The sequence below is a fragment of the Symphalangus syndactylus genome, chromosome 18 (genome assembly GCF_028878055.3).
Source record: "Symphalangus syndactylus isolate Jambi chromosome 18, NHGRI_mSymSyn1-v2.1_pri, whole genome shotgun sequence".
NCBI lineage: Eukaryota > Metazoa > Chordata > Mammalia > Primates > Hylobatidae > Symphalangus > Symphalangus syndactylus.
Window position 1 is genome coordinate 73,388,904 of NC_072440.2, and position 24,402 is coordinate 73,413,305.

General features: G+C 52.0%; 1 protein-coding gene across 7 annotated transcripts; it reads right to left on the bottom strand.

Moving 5' to 3' along the window:
* Nucleotides 1-279: 279 nt before the first annotated feature.
* FOXRED2 (FAD dependent oxidoreductase domain containing 2) lies at nucleotides 280-21,102 on the bottom strand. Of its 7 annotated transcripts, none has more exons than XM_055253393.2 (9): nucleotides 21,013-21,099; nucleotides 19,891-20,418; nucleotides 18,211-18,462; nucleotides 17,795-18,064; nucleotides 14,958-15,124; nucleotides 11,102-11,267; nucleotides 9,066-9,307; nucleotides 6,728-6,898; nucleotides 280-3,345 (listed from the first exon to the last, which is right to left on the bottom strand). In XM_055253393.2, exons 2-9 carry the CDS (start codon nucleotides 20,415-20,417, stop codon nucleotides 3,086-3,088), a joined length of 2,055 nt encoding a protein of 684 aa, XP_055109368.1. In that variant the 5' UTR covers nucleotide 20,418; nucleotides 21,013-21,099; the 3' UTR covers nucleotides 280-3,085. The 7 variants fall into 7 exon arrangements, with proteins under 7 accessions (XP_055109368.1, XP_063479819.1, XP_055109370.1 ...); XM_063623749.1 differs by having other exon boundaries at nucleotides 20,916-21,045; XM_063623751.1 differs by adding an exon at nucleotides 5,310-5,497 and having other exon boundaries at nucleotides 3,207-3,345; nucleotides 19,891-21,045.
* Between the last annotated feature and the right edge of the window lie 3,300 nt (nucleotides 21,103-24,402).

Sequence of the window (24,402 nt, forward strand, 5' to 3'; positions counted from 1 at the left end):
AGCCACCCTTCAGGAACTGGGTGGCAAGATGTGTGTAACAGGATTTGATATTACGAGTTCGATCCTATCAGAGATTTATTTTTAAAAAATGTTTTTAAAAAGGCAGGGTAGGATGGCAGGATCCAAATTCTGGTTTACCTGTAATCTGTATGCAATCCAGCATCCTGGGTTAGGGAGAAACCCTTATTTTAGAAGTTTCAGCCTCATGCAAACTATCCCAAGTATTACTGTTAGAAATAAATTTTTGGTGCCACAAAAGAAATAGCACTTGAACATAAATTTTCTCAGCAAGGCAATTTTACTTCTATCGAAGGATGTGTCTCACGGATGGAGCAATGGTGAGAGCACACCTGAACCAGGGAGGGGAATGGGTTCTTATCCCTGATGCAGGTACCCCCTACTGCTGTGTTGTTCCCCTATTGGCTAGGGTTGGACCGCACAATCTAAGCTAATTCCGATTGGCTATTTTAAAGAGAGCAGGGGTACGAGCTGGAGTGGCAGGCTGAGCAGTTTTGACGGGAAAGATGGTTACGGACCAGGTGACTAAAGGTGACTCAGGTCAGAGCAGGTGACAGAGGCTAGGAGGGGGTTGTTTACTGAAACTAGGGGCAAGGAGACATAAAGAACGAGGAAATTAAACTTTAAAATGAAGAACAAAGAATGGGAGCTAGACATACTGATACACTGGTTCTTTGGAGAGGATCTCAGAACTCACTGTACTAAACAATTTACAGGCTAAAACTTTTGAAGAGGAATTTATTATATCCTACATTATCATGGGGTAAACAATTCATCCCTGACAGAATAAGGCTACTGGAGTCCTCTTCTTGTAACTCTGGGAAGGACTGGAGGGAACTGTCTGCAGACAGTAGGGCCAGGTGGTTAAAAAGTCTGGACTGGGCCGGGCACGGTGGCTCACGCCTGTAATCCCAACACTTTAGGAGGCTGAGACAGGCAGATCACCTGAGGTCAGGAGTTCAAGACCAGCCTGGCCAACGTGGTGAACCCGTCTCTACTAAAAATACAAAAATTAGGTTGGCGTGGTGGCAGGCGCTTGTAATCCCAACTACTAGGGAGGTTGAAGCAGGAGAATCATTTGGACCCAGGAGGCAGATGTTGCAGTGAGCCGAGATCGTGCCATTGCACTCCAGCCTGGTGACAAGAGCAAAACTCCATTGCAAAAAAAGAAAAGAAAAAAGAAAAAGTCTGGACCTAGCCAAGAGGGGAAGAGGATGTCCCCACGAAAGAGCTTTGGATCCAGAAAGCCTGGGTTCTTGGAATTTTCTTTTTTCACTTTTGTTGTAGCATAATTTATTCTTTTTTATTTTTTGAGACGGGGTGTGGGGGCTTCACTGCGGGCCTTGCTTTGTCACCTAGGCTGGAGTACAGTGGCTTGGTCTCTGCTCACTGCAACCTCTACCTCCCAGGTTCAAGTGATTCTCCTGCCTCAGGCCTTGCAAGTAGCTGGGATTACAGGCATGCACCACCATGCCCAGCTAATTTTTAAATATTTAGTAAAAACAACGTTTTGCTATGTTGGCCAGGCTGGTCTTGAATTCCTGAGCTCAGGTGATCGGCCCACTTTGGCCTCCCAAAGTGCTGGGATTACAAGTGTGAGCAACCGTACCCAGCGCATGCTTTACCTTCATTTAATTTAATTAATTTATTTTTTGAGATGGAGTTTCCCTCTTGTTACCTAGGCTGGAGTGCAATGGCGCAATCTTGGCTCACTGCAACCTCTGCCTCCCGGCTTTAAGTGATTCTCCTGCTTCAGCCTCTCGAGTAGCTGGGGTTATAGACATGCACTACCATGCCTGGCTAATTTTGTATTTTTAGTAGAGACGGGGTTTCTCCATGTTGGTCAGGCTGGTCTCAAACTCATGACCTCAGGTCATCCGCTTGGCTGGGCCTCCCAGAGTGCTGGGATTGTCCTTGGAATTCTGAGTGGATACATGAAGAGTTAGTAAGAACCAGTGAAAAAGCAATCACCTACGATCCTGGGCTTTGAAAAATCACTGTGATTATCTTATGCACTTATAAATGAGACTAAGATGCCTGACGGACGAGTGCAGACTGCTGGTGAGGAAGGACAATGAAGGAAAGACTAGGAACCAAACTCATCATCATTATCACACAAAGGCATTAGGAAATGTCACCTTACACATGGTGAGCACATATGGGGGCCCGCCCCAGAGACAGCAGGATAGGTTTCACAAAACTTGACCAGGCAGGTTAGAAGCAAGGCATGGTTCAGGATGGCAGAGGGCAGGGAGACGGAAGGGAGTAAGATGGGAGAGAACAGCCAGCTGGAAGATGAGTCAGGGGGTGCAACTGGGGAGAGCAGCTCTGAATCCTGCTGCTCAGGGAGAAAGTTGCTAAGATGGCTTTGCAGGGAGCCGTCCTATTGCTGCTCGAGATCAGCCTGCTGGGCCTATGATGATAAGCAGGGCTGACCCTCGTGGGCTCCGTAGCTAAGTCCAAACCCTGCTGAAAATGGGGCAGGGAGGTTGAGGCAGTGTGTGGCAAGTGACACAGATGGGGACTCCCAGCTGGGGGTCCCTGGAATTACTTGACATCCCTCAGCTGGTGTCTTCAGCAGTCGTCTGGGGCAACAATCCCACCTGCCTGTTGTGGTTGTTGAGGATATCAGAGCTTTTGTTTTAAAGTGCTTGCCACAAACCTTAAGATGCAGATGGGTTTCCCCTGTGAAGCACTCCACGGGCGGGATGCAGGCCCATCTGAGGAGGGGCTTGGAAGGAAGAGGAGCACTTGAGAGTGGGCAGAACTAGGCTGGCCTGGGGCTCAGGGACAGCTCCACTGCAGACAAGCTGGGCTGGGGAAGGCAGCTCCCACCTGGCAGAGGATGCCCTTCTTCTGCCCCCCTACAGGACGGAGGAGACCACCGCATCCCCGACTTTTAGCCCTCACGTGCCGTCTGGTGATTTTGCTGTAGTCACTGCCATGATCTGAGTGGTCTTTGGCAATCACGCATTGGCGGGAGTGTGAGGTTGCGGGGAAAGAGGGACTGACCATGGGCCTAGGTGGGGAGGCCTGGCCACTGTGCCCACAGCCTAGGAAGGGCCAGTCAGAGCTCCTCTTTGTTGTTATCGAGGGACCGAGCGAGAGGCCCCGGAGTCAGGGGGGAACCTAGTGGCTCTTGGTTGCCAGGCTGCTGGCTGCTGTCCTCCAGGCGCCTGCCTGTGGGGGCGTAGTCCCGCAGGAGCCTGCTCTCCACTCTGTGCTGCTGAAGGCTCTCGGTACTCACGAGTCCCTGCATCCTCAGGTACCCCTGCTGGCAAAAGGGTGGCAGCTTCTGGCGCGTGAGGGCGAACAGGAAGCAGGACTCTACACAAAAGCAAAACGAGGACAATGAGCCAGGCTGGGACGTGTGGGGAGGGGTGCAGAAAGGGGAGCTGCCAATGCCAGGTGTGGGGGCTTCACTGCAGGCCTCGCCTGGTATCTTCCATCCCTTGAAACTGGGAGCTGACCTTCCTGGGCATCTCACGTCCAACCTGAGTAGGTCAACAATCATGACCCTCCATGAGGCGCCAGGGCAGGGGGCTGCCTGGACACTCTGGAAGAACAAGGCTCCAAAATGAAAGCAAACCACAGCAATGCCTCAGCTCCCTGATATCAGGCTGAGCACGGGGCTCTGCAGGCAGCCACACTGGGGTGGGGGCTCTGACCCTCATGAGCTGACCCTCGGCCTGGTGCGGCTGGGAACTCAGTGGTCAGTCCCACTGTGAGCTCAGATATGCCTGCAAAGATGCATTCCCTCAACAACATTTGAGTTGCAAATACCATGTGCAAAGTTTTGATCTAAACAGTGTGGGGTACAGAAAGATAAATGGGTATATCCTCACCTGTCCCACAACAAAAAGCTGGTGCATGAATCAAATTTGGTCAATCATAAGATAGCTGTGGATACTTATCATGTAGAAATATGAAGAAACTGCTGGGCGCAGTGGCTCATGCCTTAATCCCAGAACTTTGGGAGGCCGAGGCGGGTGGATTGCCTGAGGTTAGGACTTCGAGACCAGCCTGGACAACATAATGAGAAAGAAACCCCGTCTCTAGTAAAAATACAAAAATTAGCCAGGCATGGTGATGAACACCTGTAATCCCAGCTACTCGGGATGCTGAGGCAGGAGAATCACTTGAATCCAGGAGGCAGAGGTTGCAGTGAGCCATGATTGTGCCACTACACTCCAGCCTGGGTGACAGAGACCCTGTCTCAAAAAAAAAAAAAGAAAGAAAGAAAAAGAAATATGAAGAAACAACCAAAAGAAGCCATGTGAAGACAGCAGCTACTGAAAGGAACAACTAGGGCTGGGAGTTCCTTGTGGGACTGAGAATGAAGGTAGGGAAGGTGGGTGACATAGTTTGGGTCTGTGTCCCCGCCCAAATCTCATGTTGAAATGCAATCTCTAATGCTGGAGGTGGGGCTGCTGGGAGGTGACTGCATCACGGGAGCGGTTTCTTTTTCTTTTTTCTTCTTGAGGCAGAGTCTCCCTCTGTTGCCCAGGCAGGCTGGAGTGCAGTGGCACGATCCCGGCTCACTGCAACCTCTGCCTTTTGGGTTCAAGCAACTCTCCTGCCTCAGCCTTCCCAGTAGCTGAGACTACAGGCGCCCGCCACCATGCCCAGCTAATTTTTGTGTTTTTTAAGTAGAGACAGGGTTTCGCCATGTTGGCCTGGCTGGTCTCGAACTCCTGATCTCCAGTGATCTGCCTGTCTCCGCCTCCCAAAGTGCTGGGATTATAGGCGTGATCCAGCATCCATAAATAGATGCTGCCATGCATCCTATACAGCCTGCAGAACTGTGAGCCAATTAAACCTGTTTCTTTATAAATTACACAGTCTCAGGTATTTCTTTATAGCAATGTGAGAACAGACTAATACAGTGAGAAAAAGTCGTTTAGCCAAGTACTTATAAGACTTTAAACAAACAGAAGAGCTGACACAGATATGGGCTCAGCCTTCTGAGGGAGTTAGAGACAAAGGCAGACGGAGTGTCAGGAATGGGCTGGAGTCCTTCTGTAACTCTGAGCGAGCCTTCTTGCCTCCCTGAGCCCCTCTATCTCAAGTGAAAAATGGGCACAGTAAAAGGATGTCGTGAGGCTTCCATGGGTGACCAGGCTGAAAGGTGCTCCAGAAATATGACTTCCTGTTTATTTCTGACTCTTAGCATGGAGGCCCCTGGGAGGCCAGGCCATGGCAATCCTCTCCAAGTGGGTAAGAGAGCAGATGCGCGAGAGGACAGCGGGAAGACTGGGAGGGCAGCAAGGTCACCGTTTGGCAGGCACCACCTTCTGACGACATCATCCCCTCTGCAGGGGACTCAGATGCCCAGCAGAATCTGGGGCCAGCACTAGCAGCTGCACATCAGCTACAGGAACGGAGGGACGGCTGCCACTATGCCAGCTGGCCATCTGCTGGGGGGATTCTCTCCAGTCCAAGGCAGCAGCACACAGTGGCCTGTACAGTCGAACAGTATCTAGAAAGTGGGAGACAGGAGGCTAAAGGGCCTGGGATGATGCATCGGTGGGACCCACAACTCAGGGTGGGAATTCACTCCCTCACACACCTTGGCATTTTGTTGTTGTTATTTTTGAGACGGAGTCTCGCTCTGTTGCCCAGGCTGGAGTCCAGTGGCATGATCTCGGCTCACTGCAACATCTACCTTCTGGGTTCAAGCGATTCTCCTGCCTCAGCCTCCTGAGTAGGCAGCTGGGATTACAGGCGCCCACCACCACCCCCAGTTAATTTTTGTACTTTTAGTAGAAATGGGGTTTCACCATGTTGGCCAGGGCTGGTCTCGAACTCCTGACCTCAGGTGATCCACCCACCTCGGCCTCCCAAAGTGCTGAGATTACAGGCGTGAGCCACTGCACCTGGCCTAAAAGTGTATTTTTTGAGAAGGTGTGCGTTTGCTTCTGTGATTTCTACAGCTCAATGATCTCATGAAGTTTGGCCCCAAATTTACACAAGTGGGGCCTACTGGTTGAATATTTTCAGAGATTTTTCTCTCCCACTCTTATCTAGGGCCAAAACCATGCATGTCATCTATCTCCTCCTTTGGAGGGTTTTGACTCCCAGCTTCCCTACTGAGATCCAAGCTTTATTTGAGTGTCTCTAAACAGGCATCCCATCCTGCTCCAGCTCTGTCTTCCCACGTACACCTGGCCCTGGTGCCTTCCCAAGGCGCCTGGCCCTGCTAATCCTTTTGAAAAGACATATTATCAGCTGGGTGCGGTGGCTCACACTTGTAATCCCAACACTTCGGGAGGCTGAGGCAGGTGGATCACGAGGTCAGGAGTTCGAGACCAGCCTGGCCAATATGGCGAAACCCAGTCTCTACTAAAAAATACAAAAATTAGTTGGGCATGGTGGCATGCGCCTGTAGTCCCAGCTTCTTGGGAGGCTGAGGCAGGAGAATTGCTTGAACCCGGGAGGTGGAGATTGTAGTGAGCTGAGATTGCGCCACTACACTCCAGCCTGGGCAACAGAGTGAGACTCCATCTCAAAAAAAAAAAAAAAAAAAGAAGACGACATATTATCCATTATTTTTAGGTGTGTTGTAATTTAGCCCATGGCATTCTCGGGAACAGTAGTCTGGGGTTTGGATTTCCAGATATGGGTCCTGAAACTCCACGGGGCTTGGGTCTCTGCGACCTTTCTTCAACCTGGAGCTCAGACCCTTTGTCTTTCTGGGAGCTTAAGTTACCTGCATAGAAGCTTCGCAAATCGGTGTCCAAACAGTTCTCCAGGAAGCGCCTCAGAGGTAAGATGTGCCCGATTGGGGCGGTCCAGTCTGTTAAGAAGTCTTCCACGATGTGATGGATGGCCGTGGGCCGAGGCAGGGGCCAGTGTGCAGGGCGGAACCTCACCTCCTGTTCTGTGGAGAGGAGAGAGAGGGCCATGTCAGAGCTGCGGGGCTGGGCTTCCCCTCCTCAGGCCGACACAGCACGGATCCCACACAGCCCAAACACTTCCCTCACTCGCTCGTGCTCGGCTTTCCCGACAGCCTCCCATGCTGGGCTGTGGTCAGCCTGTTCAAGAGCCACCTGCAGATATTTGAAAGGCTGCCATGAGGAAGAGGAACTAGGCTTTTCCCTTGTGGTTTCGGAAGGCAGTGCTGAAACTAATAACTTGAGGCTGGCGTTTCTCTAAGACTCACATGGACTGAGATCTACTGTGGCTGCTTTCTTTTTATTTTTTATTATTATTTGTTTGAGACAGAGTCTCGCTCTATTGCCCAGGCTGTCGTGCAGTGGCACAATTTAGGCTCACCACAACCTCTACCTCCTGGGTTCAAGCGATTCCTGTGCCTCTGCCTCCAGAGTAGCTGGGATTACAGGTGCCCGCCACCACACCCAGCTCATATTTCACATTTTTAGTAGAGACGGGGTTTCTAGTCTCTACCATGTTGGCCAGGCTGGTCTCAAACTCCTGACCTCAGGTGACCCACCCGCCTCAGCCTCCCAAAGTGCTGGGATTACAGGCGTGAGCCACTGCACCTGGCTGTGGCTGCTTTCAAACTGGCCTTTCTATGAGAAGACTCAGATAGAGGCGAGGGGTCTCAGCACTCATCTAGTTCAGCTTGCCCCTGGTGTGGGCTCCCATCTGTGGTGTCCCACTCAGATGGCCATCGAGTCATGACTTGGCCATCGCTATTCTGGGAAACCTGAATTTGGAGGTGACCAATTCCCCCACTGAACAGCTTTAACTCTTAGTGCCTCCTTTTTCTTTTTTTTTTTGAGACAGAGTCTTGCTCTGTCACCCAGGCTAGAGTGCAGTGGCACAATCTTGGCCCACTGCAGCCTCTGCCTCCTGGATTCAAGCGATTCTCCTGCCTCAGCCTCCCTAGTAGCCGGGACTACAGGCGCGTGCCACCATGCCCGGCTAGTTTTTGTATTTTTATTAGAGACGGGGTTTCACTATGTTGGCCAGGATGGTCTTGACCTCCTGACCTCGTGATCCGCCTGCCTTGGCCTCCCAAAGTGCTGGGATTACAGGTGTGAGCGACCGCGCCTGGCCTTTTTTTTTTTTTTTTTTTTTTGGAGACAGAGTCTTGCTCTGTAGCCCAGGCTGGAGTGCAGTGGCACAATCTCGGCTCACTGCAACCTCTGCCTCCCGGCTCCCGGTTTAAGCAATTCTCCTGCCTCAGCCTCCTGAATAGCTGGGATTACAGGCATGTGCCACCATGCCCAGCTAATTTTTGCATTTTTTTCATGTTTTTTTAGAGATGGGGTTTCACCATTTTGGCCAGCCTGGTCTTGAACTCCTGACCTTATAATCCGCTTGCCTTGGTCTCTCAAAGTGCTGGGATTACAGTCGTGAGCCACCGTGCCCAGCCTCTTAGTGCCTCCTTATACTGACCACAGACCTGCACCCGTCACTGCTACCTGCTGACACGACTTCTGCCTTTGGGAACAACCCGTTTAAACCACCCTCTTCCACCTGACTGCCCTTCAAGCTCTGAAGCAGGGGGTGCGTTCCCGAGGTTGTTCATTTATCGGTAGCTACTCTGTGCCTGCACTGGGCTGGCATCCTGTGTACGCTGTCAGGTTTAACCTCATGGAACCCTACAAGAAAGGTACTGTTGTAATCCCCATTTTACAGAGGGGAGGTTGAGGCTCAGAGAGGTTAAGTAATGGTCCAAGGTCACACAGTGACAAAATGACAGGCCTGGGGATTTTGCCCAGTTTCTCTGTACCGCGTTAACCAGCTCCGGTTCCCTCTACTCTTCAGACCCCTCCCGCCCCACCATAGTCAGCCTCCTCTGGAGACCTGCAGCGGGGCTGTGTCCCTCTTACTACACAGTGCCTGGCAGAGAGCACGACACTCCCCGCATGGCCTGTGCCAGTCACGGTATGTGTCAGAATCTGGAAGCATCGTTCATCGTTCTCGGACCTTCTGCCCAAGTGGTCTCTAGGCAGAGTCCCGCAGCCATCCCACCTGTCAGCTGAGCATGTGTGTGAAGGTTTCAGGGTGGGTGACAACCTTGCAGAGGGTGAGGTCTGAGGATCCCACAGGTTGGGGGAAGGCAGAGACCTGCTCACCGGTGGGGAGGTATCTGTAGTAGTAGATGATGGGATGGAGAAAGTTAGACTGCCAGGCATCTTCTGTGTGCCCCACAGACCGGTCATCAAAGAAGACGTCCTTGTCGGGGCCAGAGAAATTTCTGCCATATTCCATGTTGATGACAAAGAGCCCGTGCTTTGCCTTCCTCCCTGTGAGTGTCTCCAGCTGGGCCAGCATCTGTATGGGGAACTCCTCCAGGTACTCAAAGGCCGTGGAATTCCTGGGAGAACAGCAACGCGGGGGAGGCCCTCAGTGCTGTGGCAGAGGTGAGGGGTGCGGCCCGGGGGTGAGCATGTGTGTGTGCGTTTGTGCGTGTGTATCTCCTCCTCTAAGGAGGATCAGTCAAGCAGTCACCCCTCACTTAACATTACTGTTTCAGCTCAGCTCTCACGCACATGTGGGGTAGAGTCCAGAAAATTCCACGTAACCTGAATGGGATATCTGGGGAAAGAGTGTCCCAGACAGAGAGAACAGTCAGGAAAAAGCCCTGAGGAGTATGTGAGCACTTTGTGTTCAAGGAACAGAAGAGGCCGACATGGCTGAGGGGAGTGAACAGGGGGCAGAGGGTAGGAGAGGGGGTCGGAGGCCCGAGAGGTCAGGTCAAGGAGGGCTGCGCATCCCATGACGAGACGTGAGGGGTCGTCTGGCCTGAGAAGTGACACTGCTGGTTGCTGGGGAGGACTGAGCAGAGCTGGGATTAGCGTGCCTCAGATTTCTAAGGACCACTCTGGTTACTGTGATGAGAACAGACCCCAGGCCAAGTGCGGCGGCTGTTGTATGGGTGCAGGTGACAGAGCCTGGTGATTGGGACGGAGATGGTGGTGGTAGAGCAGGTGAGAGCTGGTTGGGCTCCAGACATCATCTGAAGGGAGAGGTGACAAGACTTGCCCATGGTTTGCATGTGGGGTGTTGAGACAGGGGTGCCAGGCATGCTGACTCACGTCTGTAATCTCAGCACTTTGGGAGACCAAGGCGGGTGGATCACCTGAGGTCAGGAGTTTGAGACCAGCCTAGCCAACATGGTGAAACCCAGTCTCTACTAAAAACACAAAATTAGCCAGGTGTGGTGGCGTGGGCCTGTAATCCCAGCTACTCAGGAGACTGAGACGCGAGAATCGCTTGAACCCGGGAGGCAGAGGCTGCAGTGAGCCAAGATCACACCACTGTACTCCAGCCTGGGCAAGACACAGCGAGACTCTGAGTCAAAATAAAAACTAGCTAGGCATGGTGGCGGGTGCCTGTAATCCCACCTACTTGGGAGGCTGAGGCAGGAGAAGTGCTTGAACCCAGGAGGCAGATGTTGCAGTGAGCCGAGATCGCACCACTGCACTCCAGCCTGGGTGACAGAGCGAGACTGTCTCAAGAAAAAAAAGACAGGGGCAGGGGCACGGAGGGTGATGCAAGGGTTTTGTGCAGAGAGCAGCTGCACTACCTGCACGTCCCTGAACTTGATGTGCGATAGCACGCCCTGCCTTTGGATCGGGCTGTTCCCTCCGACTGAAGGTTGCTCCCCTGCTTCTCCCTGCCACCTGTCTCCCCCTGCCCCTCACCCCTCTGTGCTCTGCACCGTTTCCTTCTCAGGAACTGTCCATCCTCTGGGATCTGCTGCTTATCACTATATTGACTCTGACGATGCTGGCCGGAGAGGCCCTGGCCTGAGGGAGCTCTGAGATCCACGTGGCTGCCTCTGACTACTGCTCATCCACGTGATGCCAAACACTTTCCACAAGTGACCTTTACTCCTTCCTTTATTGCTGCAAGGTAGGCACAATTATCCCCATTTTGCAGATGAGGAAGAAGGGCTCAGAGAGGCTCACTAATGTGCCCATGGCCACTCATAGGACTGTCTGTATAGTTGATGTCATTGTTTTTCCCCAGAACAGACATGTTTCCCCCAGCAGCCTTCATTTTAGGAAAGAACTGGGCACCCCACACCTGGAATAGGAAGAGAAACGCTATGCGGCATGTGGGGGAAGCTGGGCCGAGGGGAGTAGGGTGGGGACGGGCTACTCACTCCTTCAACAGGATGACATCGGCCAGCACACCAAACATCTGGTAGAGCCCAGAAGCCTCATTCACGCGCCGCACAATGGAGCTGGTCAGCTGTGTGATGGGGAGCTCGGTGGCGGGCCAGGTGACGCTGTGGTGGCGGTGCTCCAGGAGCCGGTGAACAGCACGCACTGGAACAGCCAGAGGGAGGAAAGGGACGCTGCACTTACCATTTTGTCTCTGGTCACCGGGAGGGATGCCCTGGCCTCATCAACCCCTGAGAATGCCATACGCACTGGTCTCCATGGCCCAGAGCAAACGTGTAGGTGGTGAACACATGAGGGGAGGAGATGGCAGCTGCCTTTAGAGCAGGGCCAGCAGGTATTTTCTGGAAAGGGCCAGACAATCCATATTCTCGGCTTTGTGGGTCATACATGACTCAGTGATGCTGCTCAATTCTGCCCCTAGTGTAAAAGCGGCCAAGACAACAGGCAAAGGAGTCAGCACAGCTGGAGTTGGTCTCCAGGCCAGAGTCCGTCTCCCCTGCTTCAGGCCATCTGCATGTGGGAGTCCCACAGGCCCCACCTCACATAAGGAACGTCAAGTCCGACTCGGAGCCTTCCCCAGAAACCTTCCCCCCTTCACAGCTCTGTTTCCATCAGAGACATGCCTACAGAAATCTTTGATTTCGCCCTCTCTTTCACAGCCTAAATCCATCTGTCTCTAAGTTCTTTTTTTAAATATGTTTTATTTTTATTTTTGAGACAGGGTCTCGGTCTGTTGCCCAGGCTGAAGTGCAGTGGTGCAATCTCAGCTCACTGCGACCTCTGCCTCCTGGGTTCCAGGAGGAACTGACTCCCAGAATTGAGTCCAATCGTTTGCCTGTACTTTAAGACCCCTCTGCAGTGGTCCCTACACTTATTGTAGTCCTCTAACCTGGAATAAAGTCCACCTTACCGTCTTCATTTTTATTATTATTTTTGAGACAGAGTCTCTCACTCTGATGCCCAGGCTGGAGCGCAGTGGCGCCATCTTGGCTCACTGCAACCTCGCTTCCTGGATTGAAGTGATTCTCCTGCCTCAGCCTCCCAAGCAGTAGGGATTACAAGCCTGGCTAATTTTTGTTTTTCTAGTAGAGATGGGGTTTCACCATATTGGTCAGGCTGATCTCGAACTTCTGACCTAAGCTGATCTGTTGGCCTCGGCCTCCCAAAATGCTAGGATTATAGGCATGAACCACGACGCCCAGCTTGCCTTACTGTCTTTAAAAAGAAAAAAGAAATATAAATATTGAATGTCTTTGAGTGGCACAATATAAAGATTACTCCCCGTAGTTCCCTATATTTTCACATTTTTGATGCTCAGGCTAGGCGTGGTGGCTCGTGCCTGTAATCCCAACAGTTTGGGAGGCTGAGGTAGGCGGATCGCTTGAGCTTGGGAGTTTGAGACCAGCCTGGGCAACATGGCGAAACCTTGTCCCTATCACACAAAAATAAAAACAACAAAATTAGCTCAGTGTGGTGGTGCACGCCTGAAGTCCCAGCCACTCAGAAGGCTGAGGTGGGAGGAAGGCTTGAGTCTGGGAAGTCGAGGCTGCAGTGAGCCGAGACGGCGCCATTGTACTCCAGCATGGGAAACAGGACGAGACACTGTCTCAAAAAATTATAATGCTACTAATTTTTTAAAGCTCAGCTGTAAGATTATGACTCCATTCTTTCAAATAGACTCACCTGAGTATTGTATGCCTCACTGAGTGAATTTCAACCAACACCCTGTCCTTCTCAGAAGGTTAACCACAGGAAAGGGAACATCTAATTTTTATTTATTTATTCATTTTTGAGATGGAGTTTCATTCTTTTTGCCCAGGCTGGAGTGCAATGGCATGGGCTTGGCTCACTGCAACCTCCACCTCCAAGGTTCAAGTGATTCTCCTACCTCAGCCTCCCGAGTAGTTGGGATTATAGGCTCCCGCCACCATGCCCGGCTAATTTTGTATTTTAAGTAGAGATGGGATTTCATCATACTGGCCAGGCTGGTCTCGCACTCCTGCCCTCAGGTGATCTGCCCACCTCAGTCTACCAAAGTGCTGGGATGACAGGCATGACCCACCACGCCTGGCCACATCTAACATTTTAGACTCCTCTCCACAGAGAGGGTGCCGGTTTGCTTTCTATGAAAGAAGAGAAGACCTTTGTAGAAAGTGTCTTTCAGGAAAGCTCCTGGGCCTTGGAGTTTAATTCCCATAACGGTGAGAAAATCACCAGAACTCTGAGGCTCAGAGTTTTACACTCTTGAGGAAAATGGAGATTTCACACCCACCTTCAGGGTGTTGGCAGCCCTGCCAGGGTCGTGTGTTAGTGCTCAGCCCACTGAAGTCACCCAACATGCATGAATTCATCTCTCTCACTTCCTTTTTATTTCCCATTTACTCCTAAAACCACAAGTATCAATTTTTGGTTGGGGATTATTTTAGTACAATTAATAGAATTATGTTTTTACAAGATATTTTAGTATTTTCTTTGTAAACATTCTCAAGTTAGCAGAAAATTTATACCCTTGGTACTAAGAGTTTTGAAAAAGAACTGATATAATCCAATTGCATTTTTTTTTTTTTTTTTTTTTTGAGACGGAGTTTCGCTCTTGTTGCCCAGGCTGGAGTGCAATGGTGCGATCTCAGCTCACCGCAACCTCCACCTCCCAGGCTCAAGCGATTCTCCTGCCTCAGCCTCCCGAGTAGCTGGGATACAGGCATGTGCCACCACACCTGGCTAATTTTGTATTTTTAGTACAGACAGAGTTTCTCCACGTTGGTCAGGCTGGTCTCGAATGCCCAACCTCAGGTGATCTGTCTGCCTTGGCTTCCCAAAGTGCTGGGATTACAGGCGTAAGCCACTGTGTCTGGCCCCAGTTGCAATTTTTATTGAAATGTGTCAGTACCCAAAGAGTCTATATGGGCCTGGAGCATCATAGGTGCTTGGTGGCCAGGTATTGCCTTATTTAGCTCTCACAATGGACCCATGATGGTGGAGAGTTCACTTCATTTCCATCTGTGACGTTAGGATGTTCATCAGGGGCTTGGAAGCTTCATCTCTAAGACCACCCAGCTGGGGAGGAACCCAGGTTTCACATTCTTCAAGCTCAGCATTCCTGCCAACACATGATACTTAACCCGTCTGGGGCTTATGCACATAACATACCACTTCCAGATGTATCTACTTTTACGCTTGATTTTAATTCTTTTTGAGACAGGGTCTCACTCCGTTGCCCAAGCTGGTGTGCAGTGGTGTGATCTTGGCTCACTGCAACCTCCACCTCCCGGGTTCCAGCAATTCTCATGCCCCAGCCTCCCGAGTAGCTGGGACTACAGGCATGCATCACCACACCTGACTAATTTTTGTATTTGTAGTAGAGACAGGGTTTCGCCATGTTGCCCAGGCTGGTCTTGAACTCCTGGCCTGAAGCAATCCACCTGCCTCGGCCTCCCAAAGTGCTAGGATTACAGGCGTGAGCCACTGCACCTGGCCTACACTTGATTTTATTTTATTTTTGAGACCAAGTCTCGCTCTGTCGCCCAGGCTGGAGTGCAGTGGCATCATCACAGCTCACTGCAACCTTGACTTCGTGGACTCAAGGGATCCTCCTGCCTCAGCCTCGCAAGTAGCTAGGACTACAGGCGTGGACTTTTACACTTTATCTGATACTTTCCTAGACATGTCTTCAGACCACAAAAACCTGTTGTCACTTCCCCAAGACAATTTATGACAATGAGCTACTGACAAGCAATCCCCTAATGCTTCTGGACATAGGAGTAGATTTATAAGCCCTGGGATGCTGAGAGTGGTTCTGTCTGGGGACAGTTCTGCCTTCTCAGCTGGGCTCACCTGTGTATCGGAATCCGTGGATGAAGCCCCCAGCAGATTTCCGGTAGTCCACCGAGTGGCTGGCGGTACCCAGGATAAACAGACCCCGGCTTCCTTTGGATTCGTAGCTAGCTCGAATCAGCGGGTACTTCTTGCCGAATGCATTTCCCGAGTTAAGTCTGAGGGACCTGTCAGTGGAAACGGCTGTTCATGAAAATAGCTGCTATGTAGGAGGCACTTATTTATTTAGTTAGTTTTGAGATGGAGTTTCGCTCGTCGCCCAGGCTGGAGTACAATGGCGTGATCTCGGCTCACTGCAACCTCTGCCTCCTGGGTTCAAACTATTATCCTGCCTGAGCCTCCCAAGTAGCTGGGATTATAGGCTCCTGCCACCATGCCCAGCTAATTTTTGTATTTTTAGTAGAGACAAGGTTTCACCACGTTAGCCAGGCTGGTCTCGATGTCCTGACCTTAGGTGATCTGTCTGCCTTGGCCTCCCAAAGTGCTGGGATTACAGGCATGAGCCACTGCACCCAGCCAGGAAGCACTTATTACAGTGGCACTTATTACTGGCACTGAGTGCCTTACATTTCTCGTCTCATTTAAACCTCACCATGACCCTAGGAGGTGGGTATTATCATCTCCATTTAAGAGATGAAGTTGGCCAGGCGAAGTGGCTCACGCCTGTAATCCCAGCATTTTGGGAGGCCGAGGAGGGTGGATCACAAGGTCAGGAGTTCAAGACCTGCCTGGCCAAAATGGTGAAACACTGTCTCTATGAAAAAAATACAAAAAGAGTTAGCTGGGGGTGGTGGTGCAATGGCTGTAATCCCAGCTACTCAGGAGGCTGAGGCAGGAGAATTGCTTGAACCTGGGAGGCAGAGGTTGCAGTGAGCCAAGATTATGCCATTGCACTCCAGCCTGGGCAACAGAGTGAGACTCTGTCTCAAAAAAAAAAAAAAAAAAAATGAAGTCAGGCCAGGCACAGTGGCTCACGCCTGTAATCCTAGCACTTTGGGAGGCCTGTGGAAAGGAGGGTCTGGACAGGCACACCAGCTTCTCCTTTGTCTTTCTGCACCCTGGTCAGAAGGCAAGTGAAAGACTGGATGCTGCTTTGATACCAAACCTCCCGAGGTAGTCGGCAGCAATGTTTAAAGTCTAGGCTTCATAAAACAGCCCTTCAAAATACAGTGATAAATAGCTTTAGCAACTAATATTTTATTGAGCACATGATATATGCCAAGTACTTTCTTTATTTTAAGAGATAGGGTCTCATTATGTTGCCCAGGTTGGAGTGCAGCAGCTCTTCACAGGCATGATCATAGCACACGGCAAGCACACGGCAGCCTTGACCTCCTGGGCTCCAGGGATCCTCCCGTCTCAGCCTCCCGAGTAGCTAGGTACTCATCACTGCACCTAGTTCCCAGCACTTTCTTTCCTTTCTTTCTCTCTCCCCTCTCTCTCCTTCTTTCTCTTTTTTTGTTTTTGAGACGGAGATCTCGCACTGTCGCCTCAGCTGGAGTCCACAATGGCGCGATCTCAGCTCACTGCAACCTCCACCTCCCAGGTTCAGACGATTCTCCTGCCTCAGCCTCCCGAGTAGCTGGGATTACAGGCACATGCCACCATGCCCGGCTAATTTTTTGTATTTTTGGTAAAGACGGGGTTTCACTACATTGGTCAGGCTGGTCTTGAACTCCTAACCTCATGATCCACCCACCTCAGCCTCCCAAAGTGCTGGGATTACAGGCATGAGCCACTGTGACCAGCCATCTTTTTTTTTTTTTGAGACAGGTTCTCTGTGCCCAGGCTGGAATGCAGAGGCATGATCTTAGCTCACCACAGCCTCGACCTCTTGCGCTCAAGCAGTCCTCAGCCTCCTAAGTAGCTGGGACCACAGGCATGTGCCAACACACCTGGCTAATTTTTGTATTTTTTGTAGAGATGGGGTTTCACCATGTTGCCCAGGCTACTCTTGAACTCCTGAGCTGAAGTAATATGCCCACCTTGGCCTCCCAAAGTGCTCATGAGACCATGAGCCACCGCGCCTGGCCTCTGCACACATTCTTCTTTCTTCTTCTTTTTTTTTTTTTTGAGACAAGAGTCTTGCTCTGTTGCCCAGGCTGGAGTGCAGTGGCGTGATCTTGGCTCACTGCAACTTCCGCTTCCCAGGTTCCAGCAATTCTCCCACCTCAGCCTCCTGAGTAGCTGGGATTACAGGCACCCACCACCACACTTGGTTAAATTTTTGTATTTTTAGTAGAGATGGGTTTCACCATGTTGGCCAGGCTCGTCTCGAACTCCTAACCTCAAGTGATCCGCCTGTCTCGGCCTCCCCAAGAGCTGGGATTACAGGTGTGAGCCACTGCACCCAGCCTCCAAGCATATTCTGTTAATCCTTGCAATAACCATATGAGAAAGAAACTTTGAATCCCATTTTAGACATGAGGATACTGGGCCACAGCGTGGTTAAATAACTTTCACCGAGGTCACAGATTTGCAGAGAATCTCAGGACAATTCCGGCACCTGTGCTCTCAGCCACTACGCTACATTGCCTTCTAGCAAATTCCCCTCTGTATTCTCTCTGAGCCGGCCTTTCCATCTCACAGGTGGAGGCTCCCAATGCTGATGAAGATCTGCTGGTGCTGCTCCAGGACCAAGGGCCTTGGGGCCACCTGGGACCCTCAATGGTCAGAGAGCTCATGTCCTGGAGGGAAATCAGGCAGCACTCACATCCATTCTTAGGCTGCTGTCCTGAGAGCTCTGTCACCAGCCTACTGAACAGCCACTCTGTTCCGCTAGGGAGGGGTCAGGAGGGTTTGCTAGGAGAGCCCACCTCCTCCCACATGGAACTCACTTATTGAAAATGGAGAAGTCAAAGTTCCAGCCCAGGCAGCGGATGACCCGGTCATAGGGCACGCGCATGGCAAAGTTGTCATTGTCGTCCTGGGGGAGGGTGATGGAGTCGGCACTCTGGTTGGTGCTGGCTTCTTCCAGGAAGAATTTCAGGGTGACATGGAACTTGCCTTTGCTGTCCTTCAGGATGGCCAGATCCGTCAGGTCAGACTCGAGCAGCCCGTCCAGGGACTTCAGCTGGTAGGTATCCAGCAGGCCATTGTTGATGGCTCTGCGCCCACAGAGAATGTAGGGAGAGAGACTCAGAAGAAAGCTGGGCAGTGCAGCTGGGGTGAGGAAGGGCAGGGGAAGGTTGGGGAGGCTCTTTCCACACTCTGGGCTCCCAGCACAGAACACACATGTGGGGATGTGGCCTACCTGAGGTCTCCAACGTAGTGGGTGGCCCAGGACAGACGGACCCGGGAGCGGCTGAGCATGTGGATAAAGTTTGTGACACCCAAGATGTTCTCTGCCGTCTCAAAGGCTGAGTTCCCACGGCCCAGGATCAGCACATTCTGGCCTATAAAGTCCTCAGGATTCACGGACACGGACTCATAACCCTCCGCGTATTCCGAGCCAGGGAAGTCAACCTGGTTGGGGACTGATAAACCAGTGGCTACAAGGAGGACGCTGCAGGTGGGGACAGAGGAAAGATGGCTTAGTTTCTTTTTCCTGAGACGGAGTCTCGCTCTGTTGCCCAGGCTGGAGTGCAGTGACGCGATCTCGGCTCACTGCAAGCTTCGCCTCCCGTGTTCATGCCATTCTCCTGCCTCAGCCTCCCGAGTAGCTGGGACTACAGGTGCCCGCCACCGTGCCCGGCTAATTTTTTTTTTATATTTTTAGTAGAGACAGAGTTTCTCCGTGGTCTCAATCTCCTGACCTCGTGATCCACCCGCCTCGGCCTCCCAAAGTGCTAGGATTACAGGCGTGAACCACCGCGCCTGGCTGGCTTAGTCTCTTAGCTATAAGACCACTAAGTGAAAACCACTCCCTGGACCCACCCACCCACCTGCCTTGCTCCAACCGCTGGCCCCTAAAAGAAAATAGGACATTCATTCATTCATTTTTCATTCATTTATCTGCTTACGCCCTCATCCCAGTGCACTTGAGAGGCTCTGCCCTTGCCTCTCCCTGAGCTCACAGTATTTTCCCTAGCACTGTACTGGAGGTTAATTTTGCCCTGTGAGAGAGGAGAAGATGACACTATGAGATATGGAGAATTCACCTAACTTTGCACACAGCAGTCAGACCAGGTATGACCGTTGGTGATGAAATGAAGCCGGACATTCTACTTTCCCCTTTCTGAGTCCTCTGATAGATACATCTATCTACTGAGCAGTAATTCTGTACCAGGCCCTGTACTAAGTGTATCTGTGCACCATCTTTCTGACTCCTCCAAGCAACCTGGAGGTGGTACGTGGCCTGTTACAGGTGAGGAGGCACAGGCCCTGCAGGCCCATGGCTTGAAAGCTCCTAAAGGCAGCAGAGCCGGAGTCTAAACACAGATAGACTTGATTCCAAAGTCCTGCTCCTTCCATCGGTGAGGATCACCGTCCAGGGGAGGGCAGCTGGGGACTTGGATCCTGCCGGCTTGCAGAAGAATGCTTTGATCACAGGGCGGTTTCAAAAATAGAATGGAAGGCCAGGTGTGGTGGCTTATACCTGTAATCCCAGCATTTGGGGAGGCTGAGGCGGGTGGATCTCCTGAGGTCAGGAGTTCCAGACTAGCCTGGCCAACGTCGTGAAACCTCATCTCCACTAAAAATATAAAAAAATTAGCCGGGCGTGGTGGTGCGTGCCTGTAATCCCAGCTATTGGGGAGGCTGAGGCAGGAGAATCGCTTGAACTAGGGAGGCAGAGGTTGCAGTGAGCCGAGCTCGTGCCATTGCACTCTACCCTGGGCGACAAAGTGAGACTCTGTCTTTAAAAAAAAAAAAAAAAAAGAAAGCGAAATACCCTTTTTAGTCCATTCCTCCCACACTTACTGGCCAACCAAGGTGTGTGGTTCGCGTGGGGAAGGTCCCAGCTTCCGCAGGTGAGCTCTGGCACAGGCCTTACCTGCACTGATGCACCTGGCCCTTCTGCTCGGTTAGGATGAAGTAGTGGCCATTCCAGGCCTGTCGGTCCTTGTCCAGAGTGACGTGGGCGATGGTGGTGTTGTACTGGACACGGAGCCCCAGTGTGTCCGCGAAGTCTCCCAGATAGCGCACCATGTCGCGGGCGTCGGGGAAGTAGGCACGCGAGTAGTGTCTGAAGAGCAGCCGGGGGTCGTGGCTGAGCAGAGAGTTCCAGTCGTGGCGGAGGTTGAACTCGGCGTTAGCCTTGCCCGTGTACCGCTTGTTGATGCTGATGAGCTTGCGGTGCCGCGGGTAGCGTGTGAAGAAGCTGCCGGGCCGCGGGGCCCGCTCGAACACTGCGTAGTCGCGTCCGGCGCGCTGCAGGAAGTAGGCCATCTGCAGGCCCGCGGGCCCAGCGCCCAGCACGCAGTAGTCCCGGTGCAGGGGCACCGACAGTGCTGGGTGCAGGGCGATGGCCAGGAGCAGCCCCGGGGGACCCCACAACGGGGCGGCAGCGGAGAGGCCCATCCTGCAGCAGATCAGAGGAGTAAGGCCTCGCACCCAGCTGGGCGGCGGGAAGACACGAGGCCCAGAATGAGGCGGGGCCTGCGGGAACTCTCACTGCAATCTGGGTCACGGCCAGGCCCAGAAGCCGTCCTCACAGCTCATCTGCCCGGACTCCACCGTTTCAAGCTGGGACCTGGGGCTCCCCGGAATCCCGAGCCCCTCCATCTTATCTCCTTCAGGGTCTCCTTCCTCAGGGGCACCGGCTCCCCGCTTATGATTGTAGTAACCTCCACCCTGGGGAAGGAGAGGGTGCTCCCCAATTTTCCCCTAATTTGAGGGTGCCCAACATCCCTTTGAACCACCCTCCAGGTTGGACCTTCCAGAGGCGCAGTTCGCCTTGGCCCCTCTCCAGCGCCCGGGCAGAAGCCTGAAGGGGGTGTGGCCTGCGTGCGCCCCGCCCCCTGCCAGGGTCCGCGCGTCCCAGGCTGTTCGGTCACGTGACAGGGATGCCCCGCACACCTGCCGCCCGCCCGCGTGCGCTTCAGGAGCTGCCAGGTCCCCACGCCCGCAGCTCCGGCCTCCCCGCCTCGGACCGACCCCCGAGAAGCGCACGAACCTCCCAGCCGCTCCGACTGCAGCCCGTGGTCTAATGAGGCCGCGCTTGGCTCGCTGGCTCCGCGGAGGCCCCGCCCCTCGTTCCCGGACCAATGGCAGGGGGCGTAGTCACGTGCGCGGCGCGCGGCACGCCGGGACCAGCTGGCAGGCTACAGGCTCCCGGCACCGCGCAGGAGAGGCACGCACGTGCTGCGTGCGCTGCTCTGGGGGCTGGCAGAGGGGCCGGCAGAGGGGCCTGGGGCTGACGCGCACCAGCGAGGGTGGAAGGTCTGGAGATCCGGGATGGGGAACTGGGTCCTTCGTTTTAAAATGTGCCACTGTACACGGAGGGAGGGGAGCACGTGATTTTTGGAGCTAATCCTAGCTCTCATATTCCATGAATATAGCCAAACACTAAACCTAGTTGGCCTACCCAGTTTTGTGGGACTGGAAACCAGCGTGGTGGAGCCAGGACAGATAAGCCAATTAACAAGCGTTTGCTACAGTGACTCAATGTACTGCTTACCAAGTAACATACACAACTGTCCTGATCTTCCACCAGGAAGACAGAGGAGAGGTGGGCAAGGCATTGTTTCCGACATTCGGTAGCTGACTGGTCAGATGGAGACATAGGGATGAAGGGATATGTTTACAATCACAGGAAGTGGAGCCTGGAATTAAAACTCAGTGGAGGCAAGATAAATGGCAGGAGGGAGATAACGTGAACTGGATGATCAAGTTTGGCTTCCCGGGGGTGGCATATGGCCCCTGCATGAGATTTACATGGGAAGAAATACGAGGTCAGTGTAGGAACCTTCAAAGTCCGGTGAAATGGGGCTGAGTGTTCTTGTGGGAAGGGCAAGTGGAAAGAACTGCGAGTTTGCAGCTTTGCATGGCTGGAGATTCTTTTAATTAAAAATCGTAGCTGGGGACTCCTTAGAAAAACTTCCCTGACCTCTCAGGCCTACAAGTACCTACCAAAGAATGTCATTTACTTTTTTTTTTTTTGAGACTGAGTCTCGCTCTGTCGTCCAGGCTGGAGTGCAGTGGCGCGATCTCGGCTCACCTCAAGCTCCGCCTCCCGGGTTCATGCCATTTTTCTGCCCCAGCCTCCCGAGTAGCTGGGACTACAGGCGCCCGCCACCACGCGCGGTTAATTTTTTTGTATTTTTAGTAGAGACGGGGTTTCACTGTGTTAGCCAGGATGGTCTCGATCTCCTGACCTCGTGATCCGCCTGCCTCGGCCTCCCAAAGTGCTAGGGATTACAAGTGTGCACCATGGCCCTTGGCCAATTTTTAAAAAAAATTTTTAGGGGCATATGTGTATATATTTATGGGGCATATGAGATGTTTTGATACAGTCATGCAATTTCGGGATGTGAAGATTATGAGAATGGGTGCTGGCAAAGAAGTTCCTAAAATAATTGCTGGTCTTATGTGAATACAGTAGTGGGAAATTAAACAGAATTCGTGAAGTTTGGTAGGGCCCTACGAGTAGGCTGACCCTAGATTGTAGGCAACAGGATGCTACTGCGAGTTTCTGAATGTAGGATTACTGCAGCAGTCAACTTGGTAGCCCCATGCAGAACAGATAAAAGCAGTGGATAGCTACTGGATAGGCTGAGGCAGGAATGGCGTGAACCTGGGAGGCGGAGCTTGCAGTGCCTGAGATTGCGCCACTGTACTCCAGCCTGGGCGACAGAGCAAGACTCTGTCTCAAAAAAAAAAAAAAAAAAGGCAGTGGAAACTGATGCAAAGTATTTTCAGGGAATGAGCCTGAGTCACTTCCACTTGCTGCTGTTAATCCTGTTGGATAGGGCCATGGTTTGCAAGAGGCAATTTGGTGAATACTGGTCCAACCTGGAAACCCCCGGCACTAGTCACACCACTTTAATCTGTTTTTTAACACTGTATTCACATTGAAAACTCCCCAAGTACACTTTTTCTCTCCACTGCTTCTAACACAGTTCAAGAAACCTTTTGCTTGCTGAGGTTCAATTGTTTTTTCAAGCTAGTTTTTTTTTAAAAAACACCTGTAACTTTAGAAATGCTGAGCATTTTTTGAGAGTCTCTGTCATCCAAATTGGAGTGCAGTGGTGTGATCTCAGTTCACTGCAACCTCTGCCTCCTGGGTTCAAGTGAATCTCCAGCCTCAGCCTCCCAAGTAGCTGGAATTAACAGGCGTGTGCCACCATGCCTGGCTGTTTTGTATTTTTAGTAGAGACGGGGTTTTGCTATGTTGCTCAGGCTGGTCTCGAATTCCTGACCTCAAGTGATCCACCCTCCTCGGCCTCCCAAAGTGCTGGGATTACAGGCATGAGCCACTGCACCTGGCCTTTTTTTTTTCTTTTTTGATAAAGGGCCTCCTTCTGTCACTTAGGCTGGAGTGCAGTGGTGTGATCATAGCTCACTACAGCCTTGAACTCCTGGGCTCAAGCAATCCTCCCACCTCAGCCTCCTGAGTAGCTGGGACCACAGGTAGAAGCACCATGACTGGCTAATGGTTTATTTTGTAGAGACAGATCCTGGTCTCCCTGTGTTGCCCAGGCTGGTCTCAAACTTCTAGGCTAAAGTGATCCTTCTGCCTCAGCCTCTCAAAGTGTTGGGATTAGAGGTTTAAGCCACCATGCCTGTTTCCTCACCTCTACAATGGTACTACTCCTACCAGCATCACAGTTCTGTATGAGGCTTAGATACTACAGAAAGCTCAGCATTAATACCTGGCAGGGTAATTACTCCATAAAGTATCCAGAACAGAACAGTGTCCACTTACATAGAAGTTTACATATCCTAGGCTGGGTGCGGTGGCTCACGCCTGTAATCCCAGCACTTTGGGAGGCCAAGGCAGGTGGATCACCTGAGGTCAGGAGTTCGAGACCAGCCTGGCCCATATGGCAAAACCCCGTCTCTACTAAAAATACAAAAATTAGCCAGGCATGGTGGTGCATGCCTGTAATCCCAGCTACTGGGGGGCTGAGGCAGGAGGATCACTTGAACCTGGGAGGTGGAAGTTGCAGTGAGCCGAGATCATGCTACTGCACTCCAGCCTGGGCAACGAAGTGAGACTCCGTCTCAAAAAAAGAAAAAAAAAAAGTTTACATATCCTCAACATCCAGAGCTCTTATGACGCATGCTTTGTAGGGACAGGCCTGAGGGTGTCACCAGCCCAAGCCAAGCTTAAAAACAATTCATAAACCATTACACAATCACCCAGTGGGACATCCATCAAGCTCTCTGTGGCAGCCTCCCTCAGGCGCAGCAACCCCACCTCATCCACACCCTGCTTCGCGCTGTACTAGTGCTCTGCACTGCAGCTCCTCACAGTGAACTCTCCAAAAGCAACAGTTGGCTCTTCACACAGCCAGCAGGCACTCATGCTTGTGGAAATAGACTTCTTATAACAAATGAGGAC

Bases quoted from the DNA above. Each gene is read 5' to 3' on its own strand.
- FOXRED2 (XM_055253393.2), bottom strand. From the start codon at position 20,417: ATGGGCCTCTCCGCTGCCGCCCCGTTGTGGGGTCCCCCGGGGCTGCTC. The intron at 18,463-19,890 runs GTAAGGCCTGTG...CCCCACCTGCAG, and splicing joins GGCCAGGTGCATCAGTGCAG to CGTCCTCCTTGTAGCCACTG. The intron at 11,268-14,957 runs GTGAGCCCAGCT...TGGCTGTTCCAG, and splicing joins CCACGGATTCCGATACACAG to TGCGTGCTGTTCACCGGCTC.